This window comes from Elephas maximus, chromosome 21, assembly GCF_024166365.1.
Source record: "Elephas maximus indicus isolate mEleMax1 chromosome 21, mEleMax1 primary haplotype, whole genome shotgun sequence".
NCBI classification, from domain to species: domain Eukaryota; kingdom Metazoa; phylum Chordata; class Mammalia; order Proboscidea; family Elephantidae; genus Elephas; species Elephas maximus.
In genome coordinates, this window is record NC_064839.1 from 49752775 (window position 1) to 49767627 (window position 14853).

General features: G+C 40.1%; 1 protein-coding gene across 2 annotated transcripts in view; it reads left to right on the forward strand.

Moving 5' to 3' along the window:
* Positions 1–14853, forward strand: part of CDH13 (cadherin 13) — a 1228073-nt gene that overhangs the window by 1193938 nt on the left and 19282 nt on the right. For both annotated transcript variants that reach the window (XM_049863997.1, XM_049863996.1), the window contains exon 12: positions 12557–12790. In XM_049863997.1, the coding sequence (XP_049719954.1) occupies positions 12557–12790 (234 nt within the window). The remainder of the gene's footprint in view (positions 1–12556; positions 12791–14853) is intronic.

Below are 14853 nucleotides of genomic sequence, written 5' to 3' on the forward strand. Positions count from 1 at the left end.
AAAAAAAAAGACACACCTCAGGACATCATAGTCAAACTGATTTTTTAAAAAAGAAAAAGAAAATCTTAAACACAGTCTGAGAGAAAAGGATACATTTATAAACAAAGGAGTGACGATATGACTGATGGCTGACTTCCAAATAGAAATGATAGATGCCAGAAGACAATGGTACATTTCTTTTTAGCACTTTAAAGGTAAGACCCTACCTAGAACTCTAGAATCCTCAAAAGTTTCCTTCAAAAATAAAGGTGAATTAAAGACTTCTTCAGAGAAAAAAAAATAATAAATTATGTGGCTAGCAGACTCACACTTGGGAGTATTTCAGGCAGAGGGAAAATGATATCAGACATAGGAATGTAAAAAGTGTAAATAAAAATGGAAAGGGCAGATATGAGGGTAAGGCAATCATTGTAATGACCTGGGGAGTTAAAAATACAACTAAAACGCATAGGAACAGTAACATAAAACAATAAATGGAGTTAAAACTGAGGTCCTAGCAGTACTGGAGATATGGTATAAGTAATACTTTGTATTAAACTGTAGTAAATCAAGAATATATATTGTATTCCCAGGGTAACCACTAAAGGAATAGAGGAAAAGTATATAACAAGTTAATTGAAAAAAAAAAGTATTTGATCAATCCAAAAGAAGACAAGAAAGGAGAGGAAAAGCATATTTAAAAGATGAGAAAGGTAGTAAATATACACCCAATTATACCATAATTAAATGTAAAATGTTACGGATTGAATTGTGTCCCCCAAAAATATGCGTTGTAAATCCCAACCCCTATACCTGTGGATGTAATCCCAGGACTAGAGTTTTCTTTTTTATGTTAATGAGTCATGTCTTAAACCCAATCACTTTTGAGATATAAAACAGCAGCATAGGCACAGAAGCAAGCAACACAGATGGGGTAAATACTGTACTATTATGCAAATAATGTGCGCCTTCTACACTTGTCTGCCAACTACTCCCCCCCACAAACTATTTTCATATACACCATTATACCAACTTTTTTCACATGTTGCTGTTAAAACAAAAAAACAGCACAGAACACTTACAAAAATACCTTGCAGGGGGAGGGCGAGGTTGGCAAACGTAGATGGCATGTGTTATTTGCATAAAAATATGGTAGATGCTGTGCCACATGAAGATCACCAAGGAATGGAAGCTGAAAAGAGACGAGGACTTTCCACCAGAGCTGACAGAGACAGAAAGCCTTCCCCTAGAACCGTTGCCCTGAATTCAGACTTCTACCCTCCTCAACTGTGAGAAAATAAATTTTTGTTTGTTAAAGTCACCCACTTGTAGTATTTCTGTTATAGTACCAGTTGTAGTATTTTTGTTATAGCAGCATTGGATAACTAAAATAAGTATAAATGGATTAAATACTCCAAGTAACATTATCAGACTGTTACAAAAAAAAAATAAAGTACATGCTGCTTACAACAGACACTCTTTAAATAAAAGGACAAAGAAAAGATGAAAGTAAAAAAATAGAAAAAAAAAATGCCACAATCATACTAATCAAAAAAACCAAGCCCCTTACTATACAGTCAATTCCAGCTCATGGCGACCCCATGTGTTGTAGAGTAGAGCTGCTCCATAAGGTTTTCTTGGTTGTAGTCTTTACAGAAACAGATCGCTAGGTCTTTGCTCTGCAGTGCCACTTGGTGTGTTCAAACCACCAACTGTTTGGTTAGTAGTCAAGGGCAAACCGCTTATGCCACCCAGGGACCTTTGAATATATGACTCTTCCATATACATCTAAACAGATTCCTACCTATCTGCTCACAGAGGATGCGACTCTTTCCTTTTCTTACCTCCTGTGCTATACTCCCTTCTAGTTGTCAGTCTCCTCCTCCTAGCACCTCTGCCTCCTGACCCTGCGACCTACCCAAATCCTGCCTGTCTTTCAAGGCCACACTCAAGGTTTGCCTTCATTGTGATGCCTCCTCTGCCTATCCTCTACCACACTGAGCTCTCACTTCTTGGACATGTGTTCCATTTGGCTTGTGAGTGAGTGCTTGGCACACACAGACTAGGTCTGAGTATTCTTCGTTCTCAGCATACTTTAAGGCCAGAAGCATTACTGTGTGATAAAGGGATCAATGTAAAGTGAAGATATCACAATCCTAAATCTGCATGCACCCAAAAGCACAGGTTCAAAATATACAGAGCAAAGAAACTAAAAAGAGATCATTGTGGGAGACTAGAATGTATCTCCCTCATTAGCTGATAGAACCAGCAACAAACAAACAAAGCAAAGATACAGAAGACTTCAACAAGACAAAAAAATTGATCAATTCACATATTAGAGAACATAGTACTCAAAAACAATAAACTCAGGTTCTTTACAAGAGCACAGGGAACAATTTTACCAAAGTTGTTTACATGCAGACCCAAACAAAAGGTTAAGAATCTTGAAGATTAAGTTGGAAGACTTATACTACCACATATCCAGACCTATTTAAAAACTACAGTAATTAAGACTGTGTGGCATTTGAGCAAAGACAGAAAAAAACAGACCAGTGGAACAGAATAGGGTGTTCAGAAACAGATCTACACATAGACGGCCCCTGGTTATGTCAAGAATAGAAAAAAGCTTGGTCTTTTCAATAAACAGTTGTAGGTTAACTGGATAATTCTATTTTTTTAATGCATGGTGACCCCTGTCTTATACCATACACAATAATCAATTCTAATTACAGACCAAAAGATGAAAGGTTAAATAATACATCTTTTAGAGGAAAACATATTAATGCCGTTAGCACAGGCAAAGATTTGTTAAATGGGATACAAAAAGTACTAACCATAAAATGAAAAACAATGATGGATAATATTAAAATTAAGAACTTTGGTTCATCAAATCACACCATCAGGAAAGTAAGTGAACAGACAACCTACAGAGTAGAAGAAGATATTTGTAACTACAAAGAAATGCAAGAAATTTGTAAGCAAAAGACACACCCCAAAGAAAAATGGGTCAGAGACTTCAGCAAACACTTTACAAAAGAGGATATTAAAATAGCCAATAGATGTATGAAAAGATGTTCAACTTTATGAATCCACAGGAAAATACAATTATAACTATAGTGTAATACCATTAAAAAAAAAAAATGACTGAAATGATAGAAAATACCAAGTGTTAGACAAGATGTGGAGTAACTGGAACTCTAATATGCCACTGGTAGAAGTCTAAATTGGTACAAGCCACCACTTTGGAAGCTGAAAGTATCAACTAAAGCTGCGCATATGTATACTCTATGATCCACACCTAGGTATACATCAAACAGACATGTTTTGGTGTACAAGTGTTCACCAAAACACATGTGCCAGAATGGTTGTAACGACACTACTCATAATAGCCCAAAACTGGAAACCACACAAATGCCCAAAAAGTAGAATGAGTAAACAAATTGTGGTATACTCACACAACGAAGTCTATACAACAATAAAAATGAATGATCGACAACCATTCACAACAACGTGGATGAATGTCAAGTGTAATGTTGAGTAAAAGAAGACTGACAGAGCACTCACTGAATGATTCCATTTACGTAAAGCTCAAAAAAGCCAAAATTCATCACTGCTGCCAAGATTACCCTTGTGGATGGGTTTCTAGATCTTGTGGTACTGGACCATGCAGGTATGTTTGAATTGTGAAAATTTTCAAGCTGCATGCTTATGATTCATGAACTTTTCTCTACGTCAACATAAAGTTTTTAAAAAAATATAATACATGGCCACACAGAGAGCACATGCCTAGCCCACTGGGCCTTCCCAGAGAGGTAACCATTCCTGTATTCTCCAAGTATCTCTCTTTACCCTAGAAACAGACTCTAGGCATCTTGTTAGGTGAGTGATAGGCAAAGGGCAGATGTGGCACCACCGTAACACACAGTCCTACATTTGCCATTCAGAGCAATTAAGGCAGCACTCCAAATTGTATTTTCTTTTAGGTACCTCTAGAAGCCCTGGTGGCACAGCTGTTAAGCACTTGGCTGCTAATCAAAAGGTCGGCAGTTTGAACCCACCAGCTGCTCCTTGGAAACCCTATGCGGCAGTTCTACTCTGTTCTATAGGGTCGCTATGAGTCCTACATTTTCCGTTCAGAGCAGCTAAAAGGCAGCTCTCAAAACAGTATTTTCTTTTAGGTCCCTCTTAGTGGCCAGAATAAAGGTATATAAAAAAGACATTTCGAAGCAGGGCTGGAAATCTGTTCTGAAGTTAACTGGGATTAAGAACCCTTTGGACCTATCTGCTCAGTGCCCCAAAGCTAGTCTAGATAGATTCTAGAATCATGCCTCATCATAATATTTGCAGTGCCCACGTTATAATTTTTGTGGGAAAAAAGATGCTTTAGTACTTCCTTAGGGACGAAGACTAAGTTGTAACCCACAAAATATTCAACAGTATACAAAGCATTTTTCTTAAACTGTTATCAACTGTATGAGGTACAAATTAACAACAGTATTTCAATATAACTGAAATGCTTTTGTTTTGCTAAGGCAACAATTGGATGAGTAAAGCCTTTAATCCTATAGATTAATATAGTGTGACCTTTCATGTTGGCAAACTTTCCACCATTTTATCTTCAGAGGTGAATATCATCACTTATCTTATATGGTCCAGATTTTCTGCAAAGGTTAAGATAGGTGCCTACAGAGTGCAGGACTCCTTGTATCAGAGACTTCAACGAACACAGAATTGCTGGCCTATCAAAAGGAGAAAAAAAAAAGCTGTTAAAAATAACAGGAAGGAAAGAGAATATTTGGGAAAGCAGTAAAGACAGAATTCCTTTGGGAATGGCACTGACAATGGGGAAAGGCAGTAGTAATTAGGACTGGGCAAATTCCAGAGTGATTATGGCTCCCACTCAGGTAATCACCAGAAAGGTCAAACGTTGGTCTCTCTGTCTTGTGTGGGCTGAAAGCTGTCACAAGCAATTTCTTGAAAGAGTTCCGGAATGCCACCAGGAGAGGTTATGGGCAGGAGAGGCAATGCTAGCCTCTGCTTCTGGGCTTATACCCTTTGCTCAAGGTTAGGCTGGTGTCTGTGCCTCATTCTCACCTAAAACCTCGCCTCTAATCCATCCTCCTCTTCTGAAATTGTATAGGGCTTAATGTTCCATGATGATGCTATTGAATGGGGCTCTTATGCCCTCACAGAAAATCTAAATCCTAACTTCAAACCACAAAGACCAACATTTTGCTTCTGTAAGTCCAAATACCCTTGTTTGAGCACCCACATTATCCAGACATCTTCAAGAAAAGAGAAAAAATACTCTTGCTAGTTCTTCCTGAGGCTCAGCACATATGAAGGGGTTTGAAGCAGAGTGACAACAGACTCCGTAAGTCTTTATATGCCTACAAGTGACATATCCCCCATCTATTTTCATGTAAACGAATAGGGAAGTGATAGCATAAAAACAAGCCAAATTATTGCTAAATTCAGTAGCTTGTTTTCAAGACGTAGCAACTTGTCTAAAGTAAAAGTTTGAGTCTGATGAAAAATGTGATGCGCATGACCAAGAAGGCGCACAGATATAGAATCAAGCACAGCAGCTGTAAAATTAAAATGAGATAGACTAAGATAATGATTTTTCATAGGCTAAGGTACATCATGTCCCAGCCTGTCCTTCTCAGTTCCCTACATGATAGATGTTCTGATAATCCCAGCTGATTCAATACTGAAATACTGTGCAAAGCACATTTAGATTAATTGACAGAAAAAAAAACACGCTGTTCAGCTCCATAGTGAAATGGCTATTGAACTATTGAATAGCAACGGCCCCCAGACTAGGGGTCGAACAGGATGTGAACCACAAAAAGATACCTCAGCCTGGGATCTGACTTTCTCTTTTCACAGCTCAACCGAGCGCTAGACTGCACATGGGCTATAGTGAAATTATTTAGATTGATTCTACTTAAAAGATGCTAGTTTGGACACAATCAAGCCATCGATTATGATGGCAACCCAAATAAGCCAGGTTAACATGCCTTATCTTATGAAGACATTGAAGATTTTTACCAACTTCTGCAGTTTGACATTGATCAAACATGCAATCAAGATGCATTGATAATTACTGATGACTGGAATGCAAAAGCTGGGAACAAAGAAGAAGAATCAGTAGTTGGAAAATATGGCCTTGGTGATAGAAATGACGCTGGAGATCGTGTGATAGAATTTTGTAAGGCCAATGACTTATTCATTGCAAATACATTTTTTTGACAACATAAACAGCAACTATATACATGGACCTTGCCAGATAGAATAAAAAGGAATCAAATTAACTACATCTGTGGAAAGAAACAATGGAGAAGCTCAATATCATCAGTCAGAATAAGGCCAGTGGATGATTGCAAAACAGATCATCAATTGCACATATGCAATTGCAAGTTGAAGGTGAAGAAAATTAAAACAAGTCTACAAGAGCGAAAATATGACCTTGAGCATATCTCACCTGAATTTTCAAACCATCTCAAGAATAGATTTGACACATTGAACACTAATGACCAAAGACCAGGCGAGTTGTGTGGTGACGTCAAGGGCATCATACATGGAAAAAGCAAAAGGTCATTTAAAATACAGGAAAGAAAAAAAAGACCAAAATGGATGTCAGAAGAGACTCTGAAACTTGCTCTTAAACGTGGAGTAGCTAAATCACGCAGAAGAAATGATCATGTAAAAGAGCTGAACAGAAGGTTTCAAACAGCAGCTTGAGAAGACAAAGTATTATAATGAAATCTGCAAAGACCTGAGCTAGAAAACCGAAAGGGAAGAACACACTCAGCATTTCTCAAATTGAAAGAACTGAAGAAAAAAATCAAGCCTCAAGTTGCAATCCTTAAGGATTCTGTGGACAGAACAGTGAATGACAAAGGAAGCATCAAAAGATGGAAGGAACACAGAGTCACTTTACCAGAAAGAATTGGTTAATGTTCAGCCATTTCAGGAGGTAACATATGATCAGGAACCGACGGTACGAAGGAAGAAGTCCAAGCTGCACTGAAGGCATTGGTGAAAAACAAGGCTCCAGGAATTGATGGAATACCAACTGAGATGTTTCAACAAGTGGATGCAGAGCTGAAGGCACTCACTCATCTATGTCAAGAAATTTAGAAGACAGCAAGCTACCTGGCCAATCAATTGGAAGAGATCCATATTTGTGCTGTTTCCAAAGAAAGGTAATACAACAGAATGAGGAAGTTATCAGACAATATTATTAGTATCACACGCGAGTCAAATTTTGCTGCAGATCATCCGAAAGCAGTTGCAGCAGTACGTCAACAGGAAACTGCCAGAAATTCAAGCTGGATTCAGAAGAGGATGTGAAACGAGGGATACCATTACTGATGTCAGATGAATCTTGTTTTATTGACTATGCAAAGGCATTAAACTGTGTGGATCATAACAAATTATGGATAACATTGCCAAGAATGGGAATTCCAGAACGCTTGATTGTGCTCATAAGGAACCTGTGCATAGACCAAGAGGCAATCGTTCAAACAGAACAAGGGGATACTCTGTGATATGAAATCAGGAAAGATGTGTGTCAGGATTGTGTCTTTTCACCATACTTATTCAATCTGTATACTGAGCAGATAATCCAAGAAGCTGGACTATTTATGAAGAAGAATGTGGTATCAGGGTTAGAGGAAGATTCATTAATAACCTGCATTATGCAGATGACACAACCTTGCTTGCTGAAAGTGAAGAGGACTTGAAGCACTTACTGAAGAAGATCAAAGACCACAGCCTTCAGTATGGATTACACCTCAACAAAAAGAAAACAAAAATCCTCACAACTGGACCAATAAGCAACATCGTGATAAAGAGAGAAAAGATTGAAGTTGTCAAGGATTTCATTTTACTTGGATCCACAATCAGCATACATGGAAGAGCAGCCAAGAAATCAAAAGATGCATTGCATTGGGTAAATTTGCTACAAAAGATCTCTCTAATGTGTTAAAAAGAGATGATGTCACCTTGAAGACTAAGGTGCACCTGACCCAAGTCATCGTGTTTCCAACTGCCTCATATGCATGCAAAAGCTGGACAATGAATAAGGAAGACTGAAGAAGAATTGACGCCTTTGAATTGTGGTGTTGGCAAAGAATACTGAATATGCCGTGGACTGCCAAAAGAACGAACAAATCTGTCTTGGAAGAAGTACAACCAGAATGCTCCTTAGAAGCAAAGATGGCAAGACTATGTCTCACATACTTTGGACATGTTATCAGGAAGGATCAGTCCCTGAAGAAGGACATCATGCTTGGTAAAGTAGAGGGTCAGTGAAAAAGAGGAAGACCCTCAACAAGATGGATTGACAGTGGCTGCAACAATGGGCTCAAGCACAGCAAGGATTGTAAGGATGGTGCAGGACCGGGCAGTGTTTCGTTCTTTTGTGCGTAGGGTCTCCGTGAGTCGGAACCAACTCGACAGCATCTAACAACAACAGGAAGCGAAATGAGGGCCACTTTTGCCAATTCATACTATTGGTTGACAACATGAGGGCTACAAGCAAAAAGAATATTTGCAGCCAAGCGGAGGTACTGTTCCTAGCTCCATGTGCTGGGAGCTTTGTTCAAATTGAAGCTTTTTCCCTATTGAAATAGAAAATCATGAAAGAGAAGCACAGCCCTAACCACACCTGGGTTCTGATTTTTGGTTACGCCCCACGGCTGGTGAGGGTTGCTGACAGGAAGGGAAAATAGGAGGGGTGAGGGACAGTTGCTACACACCTGGCGAAAACACTGAGGTTGCCCCAGTACTTTCTGGGCCCGAGAAACTATTGAAGCCAAAAGGACATGTGAAAAATCATTACATTTTGAGTAACATTTTAATTGTGGAAGTTGGTTTTCTCTGCCTTGTACATATAAACAGGGAGGAGAGGCTTTTTCCCTGGGGATTTTGGGAATCCCGTCTTCACCCTATCACCCAAAGAAACAAGCTCACTCTACCAACTTCAGAAAAAGACATCACCAGCCTTGTCTGGGAGTAATCCATGGGAAACTGAAGACAGTAGTATAATTAAGTTCATGAAAGGCCAGTAGTTCTTATGGCCATATTTCAAATACTCATAATGCCTTCTCATCCATTTGACCAAATGACTTCAATTTATAATATATTCAGAGTGAAAAAAATACAATGGATTCTTCTGAAACATCCAATTAGTTCCATAAAAAAAGACAATTTTTCAATAAAGAAATTCAACCAAATGGCTAAAGCTGACACTGAAAAACCAACTTCAAAGTAATTATGCATTTCTTTTGAGTTCTTACTCTAAAGTTGATGATAGGCCACCGTTAGAAATCACCTTCTTATGATTAATTGCATGTGTGTTCCTATTTTAGCAGATATTTACGTGAATGTTTATTCTGTACTGCCTTTGGGTGCAGATATTTTTCAAGTCCACCCATCACACTAAAGAGGATCTGCTCTTGCTGCTTCTTGACTCACTCCTCGGCTTCCTTCAAGCCCTTCTTCCCCAATAATGTCACCAATAACTTTCTCCGTGCAAAATCTCATTACTTCTCTTTTGTCCTTATCCTTTTTGGTTTTGTTAACACATTGAATTATGATTACTGCCTCCTCTCCCAACTCATCACTGCCCTGTCTTCTGCAAAATTATCACCTGCTATTTCAGCTTCGGTGTTTCCCAGGATTCCACCCTCCTTGCAATTCTGCATTCTCATCTCAGGTAATTAATTTGCTAGGAAGCTTTCAAAAACATCTGTACACTGATGCCTCCCCTGACTCTCAGCCCTGGCATTTCTCCTAAGCTCTGCACATGTGGGTACACTAAATCTGACCAGCTATCAGCACAATCCAAGCTTAAGTCATTGTCTTTCCATTCCCCACCACGATGCTACTTTTCTCCTGCAGCCTCAGTTGAGGGCCAGTCACCACAGCAAGACATCTCTTTCCTGTTCGAGCTACACACACCACAGCTCACTCATCTACTGCTGGTCCCTCTGCTTACAATGTCTTACCTCTCTGTTGTGTTTCTAAAAATAAGTCAGATCAACCACTGTCCACTGCAACACTATTCACAATAGCCAAAAGGTGGGCACAACCCAAGTGCTTATCAACAGATGAATGGATAAACAAATATGGTCTACATGTACAATGGACTATCATTCAGCCACCATGAGAACTGAAGTTCTGATACATGCTACAACATGAATGAACCTTGAAAACAGTATGAAATTAGAAAAGGACAAATATTGTATAATCCTACTTATATGAAATATCTAGACTTGGCAAAGGCATAGAGACAATGGTTTATTAGTGGTTCCCATGGGCAGGGGGCAGAGGGAATTGTTGCTTAATGGGCATTGAGTTTCTGTGAAGCGTGATCGAAAAACTTGGAAATAGTGGTGATGGTTGTACAACATGGTGAATGTAATTAATGTCACCAATAGTTGAAATGGCAAATGGTTTGTTTATTTCACCACAATGAAAATTAAATAGTATGTAAGACCATTACCTCACTGAAAAACCTCAGGTGGCTTCCTGCACCGCACAGAATGAGTACAAGCTCCTTGTCATGCCGGTCAAGACCCAAGGCCCCACCCAACCTTCCCAACTTCATCCCCTTGCCATCCTTCAGTACACCCTGCTGGAGGCAAAAGGTCCTCAATGGTGCCTGGTGACTCTACATGTATCCACCTAGGCCACGTAGGCAAGGCCTGTGCCCAGTTCTCTGAGCCTTGGCAGAATGCCCCGTGATCCTCCTGGATCCTCTCGGAACTGCAGGCACACAGCCATACCTACTCACCTCACTATCTCCCCTGGCAGGCTGTCCTAAGTTTCTCGCTGCCTCCTGGGTTCTGATGAGGCACAGGCTCTGGCCCTCCCCCTAGTACAACTGCAGGGAACAAACTGCAGGGCCCTGGGGCACAGACTCAGCAACAGCGTGTTCCTTTGTCCATGCCGCAGCATCTAGCCCCTTTTATTTTGGTGTCACCTGCACAAGGTCCACTTTGCCAACTCTGCCTTCTGCTGTCTATGCAAGTAATAAACTGTCCAAATCTAAAAGACAGAATCTGTCACCCCTCGCCTTGCCTGTGCTTGACCCCTAGACTCGAACCTAAGTCGAGTACTCACTACCCTTCTAACCCCCATGTGATTCTATAACTGGACTTTAAAACTAGTGTGCATTTCAAAAAATTAATATAGGGTGCTATAAAATAAAATTGAGCTTGGGAATCTGATTAAGGGCAAATAAGGAGAGGAAGAGTAAGATGGAGCCATAAATCAGATTGGTACCGCACATGTATAAAATCAGAAGTGTATCAAATCCTTTTAGAATAAGGCAAATCCATACACTTACTGAAAACCCCATGGAACACAGTTCTACTTTGACGCACATGACATAACCACGTGTTTGGGGATTTTTTTTTAATACATACTTACTATTTCTGGCAGAAAATTAGAACCTATTAATGAATGGTTCATCCCAAGAGCAAACCTCTAATGCACATATGATTAAAAATGAATTTAAAGAAAGGTAAATAAAGTCAAGCCAAGTCTTATTAACATTAAATACCCATTCTTTAAGTGAAAGACATTATGAGATAGAAAATTATAAGGGCTGTTTTTTTTTTTCATAATGTTCTCTAAAATGAAAAACACTCCAGGAAGTACCTGAAATATTGACAAAGCAAGGCTTTAAAATAAGGCCCAAAGATTGTTATTTCGATTGCTTCTACCGCCCCAGGAGCCGGCTAAAGGTTTCGTTTCTCATAACAAGCCTTTCTAAACCTACCCTGTCCTGGCAGGTCAGCCTTTCCAGACCCAAGGAATGATACTATTAGTCATCTGAGACTCTTGTTCACCCCCAGATGAAAACCCCCTGGGTTAGACTTTTCTCTTTTTAGCCAACTACCTTGTTGCCCCTGACTCATGGCGACCCCATGCTCAAAACAAAATGCTGCCCAGTCCTGCACCATCCCCACGACCAGTTTTGGATCAGACCATTGTGACCTATAAGGTTTTCATCGGCTGATTTTTGGAAGCAGATCACCAGGCCTTTCTTCCTAGTCCATCCTAGTCTGGAAGCTCCACTGAAACCTGTTCAGCATCATAGCAACACGCAAGCCTCCACTGACAGACAGGTACTGGCTGCGTGTGAGGTGCATTGGCCAGGAACGGAACCCAGTTCTCTCGTATGGAAGGTGAGAATTCTACCATGGAGCCACCAATGCCTCATAGTCAACTCCCTAGTTAGGTTAAAGCATGCAAATAAAAGTCTTGCTTGCTATCTCCATTCTTCAAGTGACTTTCAATGTGTTAGTATAACTTTTGCGTTAGAAGCACGCCACTCTAAACGTAAAGTATTATGCCTGAAGAACTTCAGTCAAAAGTCTTATATGGTAAAGGGCTTTGTAAACCACTAAACTTTATACAAAAACGCAAGCTATTATCGTGAGTTCTATTTGAAGCATGTTATTAACAATAAAGGTGTCTGGCACACTTAAAAAGTCTGATGGAAGATGGTTATTGCATCATATCAGTTGTGTACTGACATCTTCCCTTTCTCCCACAGGCAACCCTCCTGCTACGGGGACTGGGACTTTACTGATAACTCTGGAAGACGTGAACGACAATGCTCCCTTCATCTATCCCACAGTGGCTGAAGTCTGTGATGACGCCAAAAACCTCAGTGTTGTCATTTTGGGGGCATCAGATAAGGATCTTCACCCAAACACAGATCCTTTCAAATTTGAAATCCATAAACAGGCTGTCCCTGATAAAGTCTGGAAGATCTCCAAGATCAACAGTAAGTCTGGTGAAAACATTCTCATGATTCTTTGAGCTCCGAACTTAGTTTCTCTTTCCCAAAGGGTTCTTGCTCTCAGACTCTCTCGAGCATTCTCACATGGTTTACTTCAAGTTAGTTGTATATTATAAATATAATTTCTCACCAGCCAGGAAATGCAATTTGTGAAAATGGAGAATATTGGTTTCTTATAACGCAAACACATTTTCTCTTTTGCTTCCTCCCTTATCTTTTCTATTCCACAATTAACCCTAGCTTTCCACTCTTGACTAATCTGTGACCTCTGCATTTCTGCCATCCCAGAGTACTCAAGCACAAGACCATGATTCGTTATCCCTCTTCTTCCCTTCTTTTAATGAAACCCCACAGATTCTCTCCTTGTAGCTGGCTTGCACAGAACTTTGGCCAACGGACCCAGTCTTTGGCCTTTGAAAGCCAAGGGTCCCTGCCTCTGCCCCCTCATCTCTTGACTCAGGGCTGCCCCTCCTGCCTCAGACGACTCGGAAAGTTATTTACATTAACTTTTACCAGCATTTTGGTGAGATTTTCCATGGAATGCCTACCTCCATAAAAGACTAAAAAAAAGAGAAGCAACGATATAAGAATGTTTATAAAGTCTTCAACCTCTAACCATCCACCTCCCATGTTATGATGCAGACCTCCTCAAATTTTACTTCATCTTCATAATGACTTTGGCACTCCACTTCGCCGTCTTCTTCCACGTGTCCTCCTCCCCACCCCCACCCCCCCCATTTATGAAACTTACAAGCATTTTCCCTTTCTACCCGTCTTTCCACATGGACAGGTGAGACTCGAAATGTGGCCCAGCAGTTCCCATCTGCCTTGTTAAACCTGAAACACCCATGTATTGAACTATGCAGTACCCATGTATCTATAAGGCCTCACCCAATTTCTCCCCCATGGCTAATGTGAGCTAACTACTAAGTTCCTGCTCACACTGTTTTCCTGTAAAGCAACACACACACACGCTCACACACACCACTCACAAGTTAGTACGCTCTGTCTGCAATAATGAATTTATCCTGCTTTTGGCCTACTCAGGGTTCCCTCTTCTTACATCAGTGGTAGAACATTTGAGGGGAGAGGGGGAATCACCCATTTCATTAAGTTTTGAACATGTATTGTACCACTGTGCATAAAATTTTCCATTAAAAAATCTCCTGTCTATTGTTATGGCCCTATCTCATATCTTATTTTTATTAGTGCCTTTCTCTTGTTATTGATTCTACTTGCCTGTTTGTCTACGTTACTGCTTTTTAAAGAACGAGTTCTGTTACAGTGATTATTTTTAATTAATGTGGCCCTTGTTTGAGGGGTTAGTGTCTTATTTGCTAGCTCTTATGGCTGTAGCTGACTTGAATAATCATGACTGGTTCTTTCCGACTGGAACCTTCTCCTTCAAGAGTTCCTCCTCTACTCGAGGAAGGTCTGAAAAGGTTTTTTTAGTTAATCTTCCAGTTCACTGGTGTGATCACCTGCGTTGGTCGTTTCTGCTGCCGTCACACTCCAATGAGGATGATACTTCATTTGTTTTTGTTTTCATATCATCACACTCATTTTTCCCTGCCTGATTTTATTTAATAGGTAAGATGCCTTCTAAACGCTTTTCCTCAGCCCCAATTTTTTTTTTTTTTTTTCCCCTAAATGCTTAGCATTATTTGAAGGGCCAGATTTAAAAAAAAAAAAAAAAGTCCTTGGTCATCTGAGTAATGGAAAATAGTCTGAGGCCTGGGAAGGTGGGTGGTCACTTATGACTGCCACTTAGTGGCCTGGGGGATGAAAGATAGCCTCTCACCAGTGCGAAGCAACTCCATGGCAACGGGTTTGTTGTTCTTGTTGCTGTTGTTTTACGATATTAGGAAAGTAGAGAGAATTCTTACAGACCCAGCCTCCGTGCTGTGGTTATGCCAACGGTTTCGACCCAAATCTAGGTCTATGGCCTGAGGCCTGATAAAAACGTACCCACTTCTGTGGCAGCACATGGGAGTTCTGCCCACACATTTAGGGTAGGTGGACTTCTATGATATTTTTTTCTAACTGCT